The sequence below is a fragment of the Rhea americana genome, unplaced genomic scaffold (genome assembly GCF_003343005.1).
Source record: "Rhea americana isolate MKP2758 unplaced genomic scaffold, rheAme1 scaffold_196, whole genome shotgun sequence".
Taxonomy (NCBI): domain Eukaryota; kingdom Metazoa; phylum Chordata; class Aves; order Rheiformes; family Rheidae; genus Rhea; species Rhea americana.
In genome coordinates this window covers 945,385-963,929 of record NW_028186105.1, presented here as the reverse complement: position 1 = coordinate 963,929, position 18,545 = coordinate 945,385, and the positions used below count along the sequence as shown (strand labels likewise).

Here is an 18,545-nt window from a genome sequence, read left to right as displayed (position 1 = left end):
GCATCAGTGGTGCAGGACAGGAGACTCACAGGGTCACAAATCCTCTCTGCTGTCCCTCAGGTTAAATAGTAGCATATGTCATACATATCCTTGAGAGGGGAGCATGCTGGGGCACCGCACTGGTGGGGACAGCAGGAGCCTGGAGCTGCACGGATGTGGCTCTGGCTTGGCCAGAGGGAGCAACAGCTGAGGAGGGCCAGGACATCCTGCTGCGCTGAGTCCTGCCACTGCTCCCGAAAGATCAGGCCTGCAGCTCGGTGCTGTCAGGATGCGCCGAATGCCGCTCCGCTCATGCGCATCGCGCTCCCCTCTCCATCCGCGCCTCGCCCAGGCACTGTCAAAACAGATCTCCAYGCTCCCGGCAGGCTGTAATGAGGGTAGATGGTAATTGCAGTCATTAYGTGTTCCCTCTTCTCATGCTCGCTCTCTGCACCGAGCCGGCAACATGAGCTGTGCTTCACCTGCGCCAAGTCTGCCCTCTCCTCCTTCCCCTCTCYCCGCCTTCGCGACCCACGGGTGCGTCACACTCTGCCGGGGACCCGCTGGCAGCGACGTGGCACAGCGGGACTGTGGCAGGCAGACCTGCGGCCGCCCGGCGCGTAGGTTGTCCCTGCCTCTGCCACRGGCTCCAGTTGCTTCCCTCCGGCACACTGCTTGCAGGTGCACCTGGTCACACGTGCAGCACCGTGCACGTCAAGCGACCGGGACCACCTGAACAGCYTGCGACAGCTGGTCAACAAGTGGCCACTTGGCCGCATCCACCAATTTCCTGTATGGACCTGCCACGCTGCACGGTGATGCAAGGCAATCGAGATCGATTAACTCCAAATGAGAATTAATGAAGCCTTGCTGTATGAGCTGCCAGGCCCCAGTGAGCACGTTCCTCCCCGCCTGGCCTGCACTGGGCTGGGGSTGCCCTTGGAAGCAGAGAACAAGCACGGGGCTCGGAAAGACCGTGTTATCCAGCTGACGTGTGGGTCTCCCTAGGTCTCTTGGCACCCTGTGAGCTGTCCTGGCTGCTGCTTGAGACCTGCAGCAAGCAGGTTGGGTGAAACCTGGGGACAATTCATCAACAGTGAGCTCCTGTTGGCCTGGATGATGCTCTGGAGAATTTTCTCCAGCTCAAAGAGCTGTCCAGGCTGAGTATTTCCACTTGGGAGCTCTTCCGGCTTCTCCCCAGATGCAGCCAGTTTGCGGCTGAGCGTTTGCAGATGGGACGTCGCAGGCACAGCGGGGTTAGGCAGACCTCGGCACATGTTGTGCCTTGCTGGAAGGATGTTCCCCAGGCTCTGGAAGGACGTTGCCTTTGGCCCTGGAAGGATGTCCCTGTTGGACCTGGGAGGATGCTGCCCTGAGCTCCCTGGAAAAAAAAGGGGGGGACTGGAGCATCCATGTCTCCCCACATACCTGCTGGCCAGCAGAGCCACCTGCCCCGACCCCTGGCTGCACTTAGCACGGAAGAGCTGAGCCCCACAACTCCAGCCCCCAGCTGATGCTCAGACAACACAGGAGCCGCCACTACCCTTGCGAGCACCGGCTGGGACTGGGCAGGGCTTCACCACGGCTCAAGGTTTGCGAGTGGCATTTCTGAGCTGGRCAACCGGTGGACACGTCTGGTGGGTGCCAGCTTTGCCGTGGCGGGCGCGGAAGTCCCTCCACCGGCGCCCGCGGTTCGGCGCGGCGATGCAGGAGCAGCAGGCGGGGAAGCACGTGGGGAGCAGCTCCGAGCGGACACAGCCGGGGAGAGCCCGGTGGCGGGGGACGGGTGGACACACAGCTTCAAAGGCAGAGGGGGAAATTCCTTAATCCGCGTCCCTGCCTCCCAGAGACAACAGTCGGAGGAGGGCTTGCGCATGGTAATTTTTTTGGCCGGGGGGGAGCTGCCTTTCGCGGCCTGCCTTTGTGCACCTGCCAAAAGTCACCCCGGCTGGCTCTGAAGCGCTGCCCAGATTAATGAGGGATCAGTGGCCAGTGCAATGCAGAGCTATTAGCATTGCAAAAAGAAAGAAGGGGGAGAAAAAGAAGGAGAAATGGAAAAAAAAAAAAAAACTTGAACACACCAATTCAGCCTTCCCCCCCCCCCAAACTCCTTCATCCCCCCCGCAGCTGTGCCGGAGGCTTGCGTGTGTTTGAAGGAGGCAGGGGGGAGCAGGAGGGGGATCGGATGCCTCTCCCTCTGCATCCCACATGAAAATGTGTTTGCCGGCTCCCCTGCCGCTGCGGCTCTGCTTTCCATTCCTTGACACCTCCCGGCTCCCCCTCCCCCCGCCGCTCCGGGCAGGGACGGGGTGGGGGGGGAGCATTGCTGCTGGAAAACCAGCGGTGCGGTTCCCCCGCTGCGCTGGGGGAGTGGGGCGCGCGTCCCTCCGCCCCGCGGCCGGCAGCCGCCCCTCCGCCGCAACCTGCCGGGCCCCCGCGGAGGGGCCAGCTCGGATACCGCCGTGCACGGGAAGTTTCCTGGTCCCGACGGCCAGCCTCAAAATTTCCCCTCCTCCTTGCAAAGCGCTCCAGCAGCTTCCCGCTCAAGGCCAAGTCGCATCGCTGCCGTTTCCACCCCCGAGCCGAGGTGGCCCGCCAGCCCCGCGTGCCCCTGGGCTCCCGCGGGCGCCCCTCGGAGCAGCGCGCCCTGGAAAGGCTGCTGCACGCTGCTGCTCGGCCACCGAGACTAGCCCACGCGGGGAAGGCGCTGCCTGGCAGGCGAAGAGGGAGGCAGCGGCCAGGGCGCGCTTCCCCGGGGGGCCGGCGAYGGCGCGCGTAGCAGACGGCCGCATCCAGCGCGCGGGCACCGGCGCGGGCAGGCGCGCACGTGCCTGACATTTTCTGCGTGCAGCCAGGGSAAAGCTCATCTTGCATGCGTAATCGCGCGAGCATGTGCAGCTGTGCACGCGCTCACGCGTGCGTGCCACCTCCGTGCTCTACTGTTCAGTGGTACTTCCACCGCCAAGGCTGCCTTTGGAGGCCTGATCCTGCCAGGAGCTGAGCACTTCTCAGCAGCTAGCAGCTCCTGCGGGAGCTGCGAGCACCCAAGCACTGCCTGTTGCTAACCGGGGAGAGCTGGGGGACAAAAAAGGTGATTTCTGAGCGTTTCCCACCTTCGTCCTCCTCCGAGGCTCTCYGCTCCAGCCCTGCCTGTTCCACCATGAGCTGCGAGTGACATTATCACAACCTCGACATTTTGCTCCCTCCTATTAATTCTTTTTTTTTTYCTTCTTTTTAATCACTGACTTTGCAGCCGGGAGGGGAAGGGAGAGAAGTGCTGCAATAAAAGCTACCAGGCGTGAAGCTGTAACCGAACTCGGTCAGGGTGACCTCCCCGCGAAGGTGGCCTTGCACGGAGCAGAGGCGCCGGCAGAGCGGCGGAGGCACGGCGCATGCCGATGGGTGCCAAGCAGCACGCACGCTGCAAAGCGACACCGTGGCCACGTGGACGGAGCCGGAGCCGCGGCGGGCGGTTGCACCGATTGCCTTCCCCAGCTCCGTCCCTTCCGCCRCCCCGGCGCTGACGGAGGTGCGCGGGATACGTATTAGCACACCCTTATAGGCTATTTCAACCTGCCCCAAAGCAGGAGCTTTCAGAGACAGCCTGCAAGATTCACCTCTCTGCCCCAGGGATGATGCGGTGGGTGAACCCCTACAGCTGCCCCAGCTGTGACCACGGGCCAGCCCAGAGCATCACGTCCTCTTCTTGCTAGGGAAGCAGCGAACAAAACTACTAAATCTTTGGCAAATTGGTCATGTCTCAACGACAGCTCCATGTGTGGGACTCTGGGGTCCAAGAACCTAGAGTCAAGGCATTATGGGAGCTTCTTGCTTTTGCTGAAGAAAGATGTTTCCAGCCTTTGAAAATGCTCGAGGATGTGGCTCTAATGCTTCCAAAACAGAAGAGGAAGGAGAGAACCCAACTGCAATATTAGCTTTAAATATCTCATGACCTTTTACTGCAGATCTCAAGATCTGAGGTGCAGCCCACCTCACGGTTCTTTAACATTTCATGTTGTCAGCACGGCCAACGGGTTCAATTAGACTTAGCGCCGGCATCTGCAAACTGCTGGCAATCCAGTGGAGGAAATCCTCTCTGGGCCTGGCCTGCAGCTCAGGCGCTGCTCAAGAAATACCTTTGCAGCCTTGCCACGTTCCCAGGCCTTGCTCTGAGCTTGCTAGGACGCAGCCCAAGCCTCCCGCCTGGGCGCGCAGTTGATGAGGCAGGGGCAGGGAGTGGGACACAAACTCCTGTGGATCAGGATCTTGATCCAGCAAATGCTGAGGTGCATGAGCAGATCTGGTGCACGGCCAGTCCGGGGCTCCCTGAAGACATCCTGGATGGTGTTCGGCTTTGCCTGCTCTTGCTGCCCTCTGCTCGGGCACGAGCATCCCTGCTGAGGGCTCCTGCTCTCTGCTGCGAGCACCGGGGCGTTACGGCAATTACTCGGCGCTCGATGCTCTGCGTGAGCTTCTTCCAGCACGTCCAGTTCAAGCACCTGATGTGCTCAGTTTGCAGGGAAGTACCTGCAACGCAGAGGGACGGAGGGGCGCGGGGAGGGGCGCCCGGTGCGCGCGTGCCGCATTGCACACGGAGGGGACTTGCCTGCTCCCTGCGGACGCCTGCGCTTGCCTTGCTGTGTGCACATGATCGTGCTTGCAGGGATATAATATGTGTGAGCCCAGAGATTGCTGCTGTTGTGAGTTAACCGAAGGAGSCTGTAAAACCAGAAACAGGCTATTAGCAATCCATTAGGAAAGGGTATCCAGTTCCAGCCTAGGTAATCCATTAGAGGAACATCTGAGAGCATTAGGAGAGCTCGCTTGGGGCCAGGATGGGGCTATAAAACAGAAGAGGAAACCATGCTAATCTGGCTTGAATTACAAACTTAAAAGCAGGAGAAAAATAAAGGATACCCTAAACATTTAATGTTTTATATTTAGGAGACAGAACGTGAGATTCTGCCAAAAGGAGAGAATAAAAAACCTGTTTAGGTTACAAATATCCCATCTCTTTTCTGGCAGGAAAGAAACTGCCAGCCCTTCTTCCAGAAAGGGAGGAGCATGCTTCTGAAGTTTCTTGGCTCTCTGCAGCGAGCTCACTATAAAGCAGAGCAGAGGGGCGAGCTGGTGGCCGTCCGTTGCGACACGAAGTCCGGCTTTGACACGTTTGCAGCCTGAACGGCTGCGCAACGCCCGCGGCCTGGTGGGACGCGGCTGCTGCGAGGTGGCCCGGCTGCAACCCGCGCACGCGTGCTCGTGCTCACCGTCTTGACGTAATAATAATTCCCAGAATAATAATTCCCAGAGCAAATGACAACAGCAGAGCTGCTGAGTGGCCTGAGCAGAAACGTGCCCACTGAGCAGGGGAAAAGGAGCGCGTGTGGCACGCTGCAGCGCTGCCACCTGCTCAAATGCAGCGTTGCCAGCGTTGCCTGCAGCCGCACGCCTGGCTTAGAGCAGCTTCCCGCTCCGCGGTCCGGACCGGGGGTCTGGCGTTGGCATCTGTGGGGCGCCGGTCGGATGGAGCATCCGGAGAAATGAGCCCTCTTCCCCCTCCGCGTTAGCCATGCAATGCCGGGACAGCAGGAGATGAGCCGCCAGGGYGGCAGGGAGGTTTCTCCTTGCTCCGGAGTGCTTTTGGCCAGGCATCTGCCTGGCTCTCGGCCGCCCGCCTGGCCCTCTCTGGGGGAGTGCAATATGTGTGTGTGCGTCTACGGATGGCTCGCACAGCAGCGGCCTCGATAAGATCCACTGCTCCTGCCGTCGATGGCTTCATCTTCTGGTGCCAAGGCCTGGCATTATTAAAATCCTGCAAGGAAGAGCCTGGGAGCGAGCAGATGCTGATTGAATCAGGCCCTACGGTATTCGACAGCTCGACATCCATCTGATCCTATTAGTGCTCGTTCAGTCCCGTCTGCCGAGGTGCGGTGCATAAATCAGGCCTTGCAAAGATAACGAGAGGTGGAGGGGGGAGAGGGGAACTGCTGCCTCTGCCAAGAGGCCCCACGTGCGAGTGGGGCCGGCGCAGACATTAGTGGCTATGGCCASTCTCCCACGCTCTTGTGCTGGTGCTTGGCTCCTGCAGGGCTGCCGGGCCCCCCGCAGGGCCGTGCTGCCACCTCCTGGGGTGTGCAATAAGGGCACCCWAGGGTGTCGGTGCTGGATACCGGTGGAGATTTCTCCTGTCCCCATCGGATGAACGTGCTCTGAGCTGTGTGCAACACCTTTCCTGTGCTGGGAGCTGGCAGGGGCAGCAGGAGCAGACCCTTGGGGCAGCTCACTACCCCCTAGGAGGCTGTGCATCTCCAGGAGAAGTGGGGAGCAGGCACCCACATCCTCCACGGAGATACCCAACGCCACCACTTCAGGTGAGCTGGATGGCCTTTGGCCAGGCTGAGCCCAAGCAGACCCCTCGCAGCCATGCCCTCCCCTCTCCYGGCTGGCTGCCGGGGAACGGGGACACCCCCGACGCAACCCCAGGTCTAGACAAGCAGAGCTCAGGGTGGTGTGAACATGCTCCCGTGGCACCAGGGCATGGACCTCTGGGTGCAAAATCCTGCGTTTGGGGGTGSCAGGGCTGTGGCTTAGCATGTACAGGGGGGGCAGAGCTGGAGCAGTTCTGGCTGCCGCAGCGCTACCATCCTCTGGGGTTCGAGAGCCGAGTGAATTAGGCTTTGCAAATAATGCATCTGATGAATAGTGGCAGTTTTCTTCAAATCATCCACAAATCAGATTTTTCATTACCCAGGCAGCGGGGCTAGAGAGTCAGAAAACAAGGCTGGCACCTTGTTCATTGAATGTTTATGCCCGCTCGCTGAGCAAATTACTCCCCAAACACACTTCACCATCTACTAGTGACCAGGGAAATACCTCTCACAACAAGCTAGGGATGAATAAGTGGTACCTGGGAGCACCGTCCCCTCTGGGACGCTGGGAGAAGAGCGCTGACCAGCTCTCAGAGAAGTACGCTTGCTCGGGGCATCCTGAAATAGGAGAAACCTCATTTTGACTGCGCTAAAATTGCCTTTTCCAGGCAGGGTTTCCCTGCTGCAAGTGTCCCCTACACCTCCATGTCTCCGGAGAAGTTCACAGTGGGTATTAATACCCCGGAGCCTGCAGTTATCACAGCATGGGGAACACGGGTTCCTCCATAGCACCTACTGACGACGGGCTGGACATCCCCAGGGTGCCAAGACAAGAGACGCCTTATTGACAGTACCGTCACCGGGATCAGCCCRTGGTAGAGAAGTGGGGAAAACATGGGTGTTTTTCCCAATTGCTTCAAAATCAGACAGAACGGACGTGGCACTGCATGCTTCCCATGAATCCATCCTCTTTTTTATAATACAGTTTCACACTTTGAACATTTTTTTCCCCACCTAGAGGAAAAAGAAAAAAAACAAAAAAAAAGGACCCGGAGCAAACTTAACCTCTGTTTCTTTAAAGGRGCCGCGGCAGCGCAGCAGCACCGCTCGGAGCGGCGGACCGCTTCCCTCCGCGAGGGGAGCGCGCCAGCGGCACGAACTAAAGCCCGTTCGTCATCTTCCCGCAGCTAACAAATGAATTCTGTCCTCCAGGCTGCCAAGAACTTCACTGAMAATTTTTTTTCTTTTCTTTTCTTTTCTTTTTTTTTAAGGAAACAAGAAATAAAAGTAAGATATACGATAACATCAAGGCAACCGCTCTGTTACTGACTACGCTCTGAGTTACGGCRCACGGTATTTTATCTTCAGTTCAAAATCTAAATGTGGCAGAGGCGCATTTAAATGCGGTGACATTTATACTTTAAATGCCTTTTACATCTCGTTGGCAGGTTTTATATAGAACATATGTATGGAAAATAGTTACAGGCCGCGTATTAAAATGCAGAAAGGGGAAGAGCGCGCAGAGCCACTCTTAAACAAAAGGAAAGGCAGGAGGGCGAGAAGGGAGGAGAGCAGGAGGAAGAGGCAGAGCGGCTGCCTGCCCGTGCCACTTACGTGTTGCCACTGGTCCAGGATGAGGGGCCGATACCGCAGGAAAAACTTCAGCGGGAAGGACTCGGGGTCGGGCCAGGAAGAGGGGTTTTGCCACGTCACCTCCAGCCGTCGGGGGTTACCGGGCACGGGCTTGGCCATCACGTTTTCCGGGGGGTCCGGTTTGACTGGGAGAAAGGAGGAAGGCTGTTAAGGAAACCTCGGCACGTCTCAGCCCGCCTCGCACCCYGCCGCGAAGGCGTTTTCCCAAGCCCATCAGCTGCAACAACTCAGACGCAGCGAGGAGCGGGGGAAGAGAGAGATGAGCAGGGGCCAGGTCTACCCGGGTGCTGTGCGTCGGGGCTGAGCACGGTGTGACCACGGCCCAGGAGCCACTGAAAGCTGCTGTGGTCTTCTTACACCCTGAGTCATCTCTCCCCCTGCTCTGCTTTTGGAGCGGGGGCATGTTTTCCCACTGCTTTGCAAGTCTTGCAAGTGAATATTAACTGGCTCTAGCTATGCAAAGTGCTTGGAAGCTTGGAAGCATGTTTTAAAGTGCTGGGAGTGATGTAGTGCTGAACGACATTGCCTGTTCCTGAGTGAGCCTTGCTCCCTGTCAAAGCTGTGCAATAGCAAATCGATTAAAAAAAAAAAAAAAAAAAAAAAAAAAAAAAAAAAAAAAAAAAAAAAAAAAAAAAAAAAAAAAAAAAAAAGACCAAGATTTGGGTGCATCCACCCTGCTCCTTTTCTCACGGCCAGGACGGAGCAGTGTTAAACATTCACCGCAGGAGAAGCCCTGAAGCGGTGGGCCGCCCGGAGCCAGCCGTGCTCTCCGCGGCCGCGTGCTTGCTGACGCCATCCCAGGAGCTGCTCGGGCAGCCGTGCCCGGGACCTGGGAGGCGAAGGCAGCCCGGCTGCGAAATTCATCCTTCCCGAGCAGCTGTGAGCGGGTGCCGCCCGGCTCCGCTGTCAGCTCCAGGGCTGCCGAGCCAGAAGAGCTCAAACGGGGAGCTGGGCTCTGCGCTCGCCGGTGCTGCGGACGAGCGCAGCCCGGCCCCAGCTGCAGCGAGGAGCTGGRGTGGGGAGAGGGCTCTCCAGCGCACTCTAGTAACAGCGCTGCACGCCACTCCGCTCGCCCCGGGAGGGCTCTCAGCCCCCTCCCCGGCGAAGGCCGCAGGAGGGATGCGAGCCAACGCATTGAAACTGCCTCGCTGGGCGTGCAAATCGCTGCATGGTGCAATGCCCCCCCCCAACCCGACTCCGACCACCTCGGCCAGCACCTTGCGAAGGCGCCGGTATCAATCGGTGCTCCCAAGCAAGGGGGGCGGATGCCGGGGCCGGGAGGAGCCCGTCTCGGCCTGGCAGAGGTGCTGCCGTGCAGTCAGGGCTCCCCCTCTCCACCGGAGGTGATGTCCTCAGGGGGGCTTTGCCTTCCCTGGAAGATGATGGACGCTGGTGGTGGTGGTGGGTGAGCTGCAACCCCCGATGGCCAGGGACCCCCTTGCCAGCCTGCTTCCCTGCAGAGCTGCCGGAAGCACGGAGGGCATTTCTCTCTCTGCTTGAGGCAGGCTGGGAGCTGTGCTGGTCCAGGCATCGGCACGGGGCTGGGCTCGCTGCGGGGGCACACGGATGCGTGTCCTTTGCTGCCCACACTGTTCCAGAGCAACCCTCCCCAGCAGCACAGCACAGCCTCACTGCATCACCACCACTTGCTTCTCTAAGGAGAAACCAGCCTGTGGTGCTTTCAAAGTCACTGTCTTGGCTGAGGGTGAGGCAGAGGGCCACAGCTAGAATCACGCCAAGGCCCCACCACCCTCGTGGGATCCAGTGTTTCTTCTGTTCCTCTTGAGACACAGCCMCCTTCTCACTCCCCCATCCCTTTGCCTCCTTCTGGCTCATTTCACGTGCTCCCCAGTCTCCAGCCTTCCTGCCCTACGTGGTCCAGCTACCCTAGACCTCACCTCCCCTGGCTCCACCTATCCCTGGGGCAGCTCTGCAAGCCTGGTCTCTGCCTCCCAGCTCTTTCCCTTTCCACTAAGGGTGCAGAGAGGGCAATGCGATGGGGTTGGCAGCACCTCCTCCATCCCTGCTGCACAGGTACTTCAGAGGCYGCTCTCGGAGGGCCCTGGGCAGCCRAAGGAGAGAAGCACCAAYGGGTCTCAGCGCAGGTGCCCASCGCTGCCTCCCCACTCCCAYCAACAAGCTCCGCAATGTCACTGCGCATGGTTTTCCATCCACAGCTTTATCCTCRGCGAGGATTGCGGCTGGGCAATATGTGCAAGAGCATGAGCTTTCTGGGGACGCTCATAAAGCACTGTCACCCCGTTGGAGAGCCAGCCAGCAAGGGGGGCCGGGGCTGGCCAGGCCTGAGCTGCCTCGGGTGGCCTTGCCTTCGCTCGGYGAGCAGCGGGGAGGGAGGATTTGTTGGGTCTGTGCAGCGCTGAGCTACTCCAGATGGCTGAGTAATTCCTCCGCTCGCTTTGAGTCCTCGGCTCGGGCTGGACATCAGCTCCCATTGACAGGACCTTGGAGTCCAAACACATACGGAAAAGTATAAATCCAGCGCTGGCTCTGCGCACTCCGCGGACGCGGTTTGCAAAACAAAAATCTGTTCGGCTGAACGAATGCAGATGCCTCCAAACTGCAGCTCCACATGGAGGCTGCGAGGATGAAAGTGCCAGGCTCGGGGAATGCGCCACGGGGTGCAACGGCCCCGAGTGGACCCCGGGCTGAGCAGGAGGAGCCCGTAACGCTGCCTGTTGGCACGGTTTCTCTGATGGCAGAGGGATGCTCGAGCRCGACCGTCTTGAGCGGGGCATGCGTGCTTTTGGCAGCGCGCGAGACRCCGCTGCGGCGAGCTGGCTTTAAGCCAGCGTAAATGAGAGCGAAGGAAGGCRCCCTGCCGCCGAGGTGGAGGCCACCTGCCCCTTTTGCAGGGGTTTGGCCAGCAGCTCCGCTCGTGCGGATCGGAGACCGTCCTCCAGCGAAACGGAGGGGGACGGCAGGCGCCCGGGGGAGGACGCGCCGGGCTGCAAGYGAGCGTGGCAGAGCCCAGGCTCCGGCCGGCGCTGCGCCTTCCCGCTGCGGAGAGCCTTCGGTCGGCGCGGCAGGGTAATGGGAAAAGCAGGGCTCCCCGTCACGAGGAGCTTCTCCACGTGGCCCTCCCTAAGCTGCAGGACTTTCGCCCCAGTTCGAAATGAGCTGTGAGGCTGTGGCTTCCGTGAGGCGCAGCGGTGCCAGCCCCCCGAGCAGCCCTGGAGCAACAGCGGGGACGCTCACGCCGGGAGTCAGAGCCTCGCCGCGGTTCAGCCTCGCCTGCCGTGGCAGCGGCCCACCGGTCCGGCAAGTGTGTCCTGCCCCGAGCGTGGTGGCTGCGGTCAAACCAGGCTGTCCTCTCCTCCGTCCCTCCACAGCCACCTCTGCTCCCTGAGCGCTCAGCTGCTGCTCCCCGTGCAAGCGCTGGTTTTGTGCAAACTGCAGGTCCCTGCAGGACCATGGTGTGCACTCGCCCTAGGAGTTTAGTGCGCTTACCCAAGGGTCTAGCTGCAGGGTGTGGGGATTAGTGGAGATACTGCAGCTTGGACAGTGGCCTCAAGCTAAGGCAGTCTCATATGCTGCTCTTGGAGACCTCCTGGTGAACAATCTCCTGCCTTAGGGTCTCCTCTCTTAGGACAGACCTCATTAGCTGTGCACATCATCGGAAAGCGTGTCTCCAGCAGCCCTCCAGCCGAGACCCTGTCCAGGCAAACTAGATGTGCAGTTATCCCCTCCACAGGCCGTGCACACGCTGCCGGCCCAGGCTTGCAATGGATGGAAAGCACAGAGCAACACGGGGCATCCCTGGTGCACCCACGGACACCCAGGCTCCCCGTGGCCACCTTGGGGCAGGTCGGCACAGCTCCGTCAGGGCCAAGCAGGGGCTCAGCTGAGTGGCATGCCACATCCTCAACTGTTACTCACCCCCTCCCAAATCRTCTCCTGATTGAACATCCCTGAAGCTCCAGGCAGAGGGCTGGGGTCGGTCATGGACGGGCCATCCRAGGAGCGAAGCGAGCAGGGTTGGGCTGCCGGGAGCACAGGTTGGGCTCCCTGCTTCGACACGCGCTTTCCGTTTGACCTTGAATGAGTCATTTATTCTAGCTGGCCTCCCAGGTCTCTGCTCCTCGCATGGGGATAAACACTCCTCCTTCTCCCCGGTCCCTGTCTGTCTAGTCCATTTAGACAGTAAATTGCGAGGCAGGGCTGTCTGGCTGTACATCAGCTAGGATAATAAAGCCCTGTCCTTAGGAAGGGCCTGCAGGCAGTAATGTAATATAAACAATAATAGTAATAATAATAATGGACGATGGGCATTAGGCTGAGTATTGGTTAAGCGGCTGCAAAACCAGATGTAATATTATTCCACAGAGCTGAGGGAGCATCTCCAAACATTCCTGAGAAGGAGAATTGGGACTTGGCTGGGGACACGGTTCACAGCTCTTCCCGATTCATTTTCTGCTGCAGTGTCCAAGCAAGGGCTTAGTTTGCAAGAAGAGCCATGGAAAGCAGTAGGTTTGCACAAACAGTCTCCACCAATGGCAGTGCCAGAAAGGATCATGCAATTATATCCAAATCTTGGCGTTTTTCTTTATCAGGCCTGCTGCAGTGGGTGATTTTCCTAAAGGCCCTGCATGCTCGTACTTAACCACAGCTTTTTATCTATTGCCCCAGGCTCTTTTTAGGCATATAAGCCTCTGGTTCAGCTGGGCAGTGCAGACCCACAGAGCAGAGGGGAGCATGAAGGAGGACCTGCCCCGAGTCCACCCTTCGTTCACTGTGTTGTCTTGAGCACCCATCTTTCAAAAGAACAGAAAATAGATCCCTTGTGACTGTTAAATATCCCCTGGCATTTTCTAGGAGAAGAGGGATATTAAACTCCATGTCTTAGCCAAATGTCAGTCTAGGTAATTTAATTCTGCCTCCCTAAGTAGTATGAATTGAACTGACCTTCTGCCTAGGCAACTGTATACTCATGTTCAGAGAATCTGAATTCCTTATAGACACAGGCACATACATCCTCCCAAAGTCCCTCTAAGACAACCTATGTCTTCAATCACCCCAAAGATGGGAAAATTGAGTGATCTTCCCAAGGTCACACAAGGCATCAGTGGCAGATTCGAAACCCATGTCCACGAGGCCTCATCCAAGGTTGTCCTCCTCCTTCCTGAAACACCATCCTCTTCTTTTAAATGGTCATGCCCCATCATGTCCTGGCAGGGCAGCCTGAGGTGGCGAAAGAAACCCTGTTAATAACCCACCAGCTCATCTGCAAAGTCTCCTGGCTCCTTTGGGATGAAGTCTCATGCTGTCCCTTGATCAGCTCCCTCCTGCATGCCCAGCATGACTGTAGCCTTGCCTGCAGTGCACCGCACCACCAGCGCAGAATAATTAGTGCTACCAGACTGTTACATTTTTAATGCTACGCATCTTCTTCTGCTGATTTGTCCTGGGCTCATGCTCAAAGAAACACAGGTGTTATCGAGGTGGGATGCCGGGCTCGGTTTTGCTGTATGGAGGTGTTGCTTTTCCTGCTTTGCTGAGGGATGCACATGCCATCTGTCTGGTGCTGAGGCAGAATYGTGAGTGAGGAAGGTGGTGCTGGCTTCCCCGCTCGGATGCCTTGCTGGTGCAGGGCTGGGTTGGAGGAGCCCCGGTGCCAAGGCTCCCATTGCCACTGGGCGATGGGCCATGGCCATGCATAGGGCCTCCTCTGTCACCCTGAGGTGGGATGCATCCACAGAAAGGGACAATTCTCCTGGGGCCTGCTCACACCTGTGAATGCAGGGCTGGGGGCCAAAAATGTCCCCATCTTCCTCTGCCTTCAAGGCCCCTCCTCTCTGACCTTCTCCAGCCSCTCTCCCACCTCCTGTCCCAAAGCTGGAGCCCCTGACATCTGCAAGGCTTTGCATGCCAACACAGCCACACATTTCTTACGCTCACCTCTATTAATGTTGATAACTTTGCATAATTTCCAGGGGAGTGACAGGAAGGAAGGCAGCCTAGATCTTCCTGTGATGAAAGACAAGGGCCAGAGGGGTGCAAAACCTCTTCCAGCCATCATTGAAAATGGAAATACAGAGTAACCTCTTGCAGCTGGCTGCTAATAACCAGCACTGCAYGACCGCCAGCAAGGCATCAGCTCAGGATATCAAAAGAAACTACCAGTCATTTTCCACTCAATTAGAGTTCATCTTCCGAGCAGCTGGAGAAGGGATTTTCTGCTGGGGACTCCAGGGCTGGGGGGAGTGAGGAAGGAAGCAAAACTGAAGGAGGTCACTTCTTCCCAGGGGTCTCTTTGTGTCGGCCTGGGCCTTGACGGTGGGTGGTCCGACGGGGAAATGAGCAGCGGGTCTGCTCCCAGCTTCGGTTCAGCCACRCCAGGGAAGCTGGGGCAGCCATCTCACCGCCTGGATGTTCAGCAGGGAGAGCTGCCAACACCTCACTGCTCTTGCATTTACTCCTGGCTGCTCTGTTACCAACAGGACTGATGATCAGGGCTGTAAGTGTCAGCAGGACCCTGGGGTTTACCTCCATGTGGGAGAGAAGATGGCTTTCTCTAGACTAAGGGAAAAAAATAGGGCAAATTCTGGCATCCCAGTGAGGCAGCAAGGCACTGGGGCTTTGGGAAAAGCCCCGTGAAGTCGCAGGCTGACACTATTGCTCCATTTTAGCAGGGCACGGCCTTCATGTGACGTTTTYCCTACAACAAGCTGATGCAATGGCTTTGTCTAAAGTGACATACATTTTCCCCACTTCCATCTAGTCAAATAAAATTCAGCACAACAAAAATCAAACCTTGGTCCTACTGCAGCCCAGGTAGAGATCCCCAGAGCATCTACTAGACGTTAGGTCCACACTGCCAGAGCCCACAGCAACGACAGGGCCTCCTTGGGGCTCACACCCTGCCCAGCCTGATGTTAAAACTGCAGCAAGGAGCCCTACAACAGAAACATGTAGGGTTTGCACAAGAAGAGTAGGCACTTTTGAGCTAGTTGTCTATGCTATTTTCCACCTTAAATAGCCAAGGCAAAATTGCAAGGCAAAATATACTAATACAGTGCATTTGTTTTAACTGAAAACAGCCCCAGGAAGACACAAGAAGAGGTGCAGCTCAAGGTACGTTGCTTTTAGGGTTTCATGGTACATTGCTGGTGATTCGCGGCAGCTGAGTTCATCTCATAATGACTCTGCTAAGCCTGTTGACTGCCTACTTAAACACTTAATGACCACTGCCTTTGTGCTGCTTTCACAGAGAGCTGTAAAAATGCCAAGGAAGGGAGAATTTCATAGCTGTGTAGATTTTGGAGATGTTAAGGCTGTAAGATATTGAAGTGTTTGTTGAAGCTGACTGGCTCCAGGGTGTAGGACACAGCCTTTCTCCTAGCACCTTGGTGCCGGCTCATCACCACGGTCTTCAGACGCACTAGAGCTACACAGCTAGCATCTGACAAGTGTTGGCAGCTCTCTTCCCTTTTGGGCAGAGCCTTCTGGGTTTTGAAGACACATGTACTCTATTTGTCCTTATGAAGTACACCAAGGATGCTTAGAGAGCAGCAGTGCTGGATGATGGTACTCCAGGGCTTGGCAGAGTTTATGGACTCCCACCTGCCACACAAAGGCTCTGTCTCCTGCAGAGGCGCAGCATCTATCTGGGGAGCATGCAATGGGGCTGAGGAGCAGTCATGTCCTGAGTTGCCCTCCTTCCTTGCTGGCTCCTCACTAGCCACAGTCACRCTTGCCCAGCACTGGGCTTGTCAGCCCTGGCATGCTTCCGTGTGCTGCTGAGGGGATAAGGGTCTGGGGAGGTAGGCATCATCTTCCACCATAACTGCCATGACACATCTGGGCACCCTGCATCCCTCTTGGCTCCTCGGAAGAGGCTGTGCTATTGCACCCATGCTGGCCTAGGACAACAGTTAACCGGCGCCTCTGACTTGAGCTGAGTTCAGCCTCTGGGGCTGGATTTGGCTTGTGCTGGTGCCAGGATTCATTGTGCTTCTGATGGGTTGCAGGGTGGTGCTTTCTGGGTGGGTTTCCCTTGTGGGTTGGGTGGAGGATGGGCAGATTCCTTCTGAGGAGGTGCCGGTTGTTTTGCTCAGGAATGGCACCAGATGTGTCAGGCAGGGCATGGGTGGGATGTAGATGTTGCAGGACAATGTCCTGAACTCCTGGAGGAGGGAATGTAAGGAACTTGGAAAATGCAGGGTTTAATTGCTGCCCCGGGCCCTGCAGGCTGGAGGTTAGCTTCATTTAAGGAGTGTACCTTCCTCAAAGACTGCAATTTCCATTTAAATTTATTCAAGTGATTGAGACTCCTCTACTTCCATAGTAAGCTCCTTCCCTTGCTATCAACATTCACAAGACACTGACGAATACAAGCTTTGAATATGGGCTACAACTGTGGGAATACGAAAGGACAGTTCCTGCTCCAAAATAACCCCCACGCGCTGTTCAGCGCTGTTACAGTTTCCAGAATTTGGGGTAGAAAGGGAAAATCTGCTTTTGGAGCCAGACAAAACACCAGTGGAGCTCCCTTTCCTGCACTCTGATACTTTCATCTGCTAAGGACTGGCCCATGCACCTCATCTAAGGCATTGACTGAACTCTGGCTGAATTTCTAGGCTATGTTTGTTTGCTTTTGCGGTCCAGTAATTGCCACATGTAACCAACAAACTGTTTTTCCACTTGTTCCTAAACTCTGCTCTCTCTCATTTTCTTGTTTTTTTGAGAATGCACAGGCTGGCCCTGGTAAAGCAGCCAGCTGCAGCACCCTCTTCTGACCAACTTTAATCTGGCTTTGACCAGTGACAAAACCCTGTGCCCAGCTCCCTACTTTGCCGTGCTTTTCTTTTGAATTCCTTGGTCCAGGACTATCTGTCACAGTCAGAGAGGCATCAGCAACAGAGCTGAGCTCTGCTAGCCTGAAACCGAGCCAAAGAGAGCCTTGGCTAGCACTGCTGCAGCCTTTCCCGGGGCGCTTGCGAAGGCCTCGGAGATACGGCACAACAGCAAAGCGAGGCTGCGTCTTCRGAGCTATCTGTTATCGCATCGAGTTTGTTACCACTGCCCTCCACGGCAGTGAGCACTTACACCTGGGGCTACTGCACTGAGATGAAAGTCAAGACAGGTCTGCACAAGCCACAGTGATGGGGGCAGAAAGTTTGTAACCATATGGCAAGATCCTGCCTGCAGCAGGAGGCAGGATCCTGCCTGGAGGAGGAGGCAGGATCCTCTCTAATCACATGGGAGGAGATCTGAGYGGCCAGCTTGCTGGGGGGCTCCTCTCGGTGTGAGCAGCTGGGCACGTCACACATGCCAGGACATCTGCTCCCTGACTCGGGGAGCATGGTGATGTGAAAGGGTTGAAGAGGGCTTTTAGGAGCAGGTCAGGTAAGTGCTGCTGGAGCAGGATTTTGKGAGGGTTCATCCTACCTAGGGATGAGCTATTTTAATTTCTCTTCTAATTCTCATCATTTTGCTTCCAGCACAAACACCAAACCTCTCTCTTATGAACACTATGAGGGATAAAAAAGGAAAATGCCATTTGGAGAACTACAGTTTCACAGCCCTCTCTCCAGACACTTTGCAGCCACTTCCCCAATCCCCAAGCAAGAAGGAGCTCAGCAGTCACAYAAGCCCTAGACCATTAGACAGGACCAGACAGGGTGCCAGGCCACACACAGCATTAGCACAGGGTCTGCCTACACATGTCCTACCTTGCTCCCCTGAGGCACTCAGGTGCCTTCATCTGCTCCCCAGGTGGGAAAGAGCCTGTGGCTCCCAAACCAAGCACACATAGGGATACCAGTGMCATTTGATAGGAGCACCCTTCTTTCAGCAAAGCCCAAATGCCACAGTCCCCTCTACGCTTGGGAAGTTATAGTAGGAYCAGGAGTCGGGGGATGCTTGAACCCTGGCTCCACCTCATTCACAAAGAGGTAGAGGGTATATCTGGAGAGCCTGCCCCTTTCCCTGGCCCATTTCTCTGGCAGGTGATGCTGTGTGCAGAACAAGTCAACCCCAACACTGGCTCAGAGAGGCCAGTTCCTGCTGTGGAAGTTACCTATGGCGAACTCGTCAAAGGTGAGAGAGGTGGAGTTTTTGCCCAGAGCATTCGTGACTGTCAAAGTCACCTTGTACTTCACTGTCGAGAAGAGCTGGAGGTATCTGATGTGACACCTGTTTCTGGGAAAGACGTCCTTCTCGCARACCATCTCTCTTGTGCCATGTCTGCAAAGCAGGGATGAGAAGAGCTGTTACTGCTCAGGGGTGGGGACACAGCTCCCTACACAGAAGGGGAGAAGGGGCACAAGAAATGGCCCTGGTAGCAACTCAGGACACTGGCCATGCTGAGCAAACTTCTGCTCTGAAGGCTTGGACACACTYCTTCAGCTGAGCAGAAACCTGAGACTGGCTGAGCATAGCTCTCCACAGTCCTGAGCCCACCTGGCTCCCTCTCAATTTTATTAGGRCTCTGTTCTCCACCTGCTGTCTCTATTAGCAGTGTTGTGTCTCCCTCTTCCGAGGTCACCAGGTGCCACACCAGCTCCACGGCTAAAGGAGTACTTT

General features: G+C 56.7%; 1 protein-coding gene across 6 annotated transcripts in view; it reads right to left on the bottom strand.

Annotated features, from left to right (window-relative positions):
* CNTFR (ciliary neurotrophic factor receptor) overlaps nucleotides 1–18,545 on the bottom strand; it is a 187,289-nt gene that overhangs the window by 4,837 nt on the left and 163,907 nt on the right. For all 6 annotated transcript variants that reach the window (XM_085303033.1, XM_085303028.1, XM_085303031.1 and 3 more), the window contains 2 exons: nucleotides 18,040–18,206; nucleotides 7,962–8,125 (listed from right to left, as the gene is read on the bottom strand). In XM_085303033.1, the coding sequence (XP_085159159.1) occupies nucleotides 7,962–8,125; nucleotides 18,040–18,206 (331 nt within the window). The remainder of the gene's footprint in view (nucleotides 1–7,961; nucleotides 8,126–18,039; nucleotides 18,207–18,545) is intronic.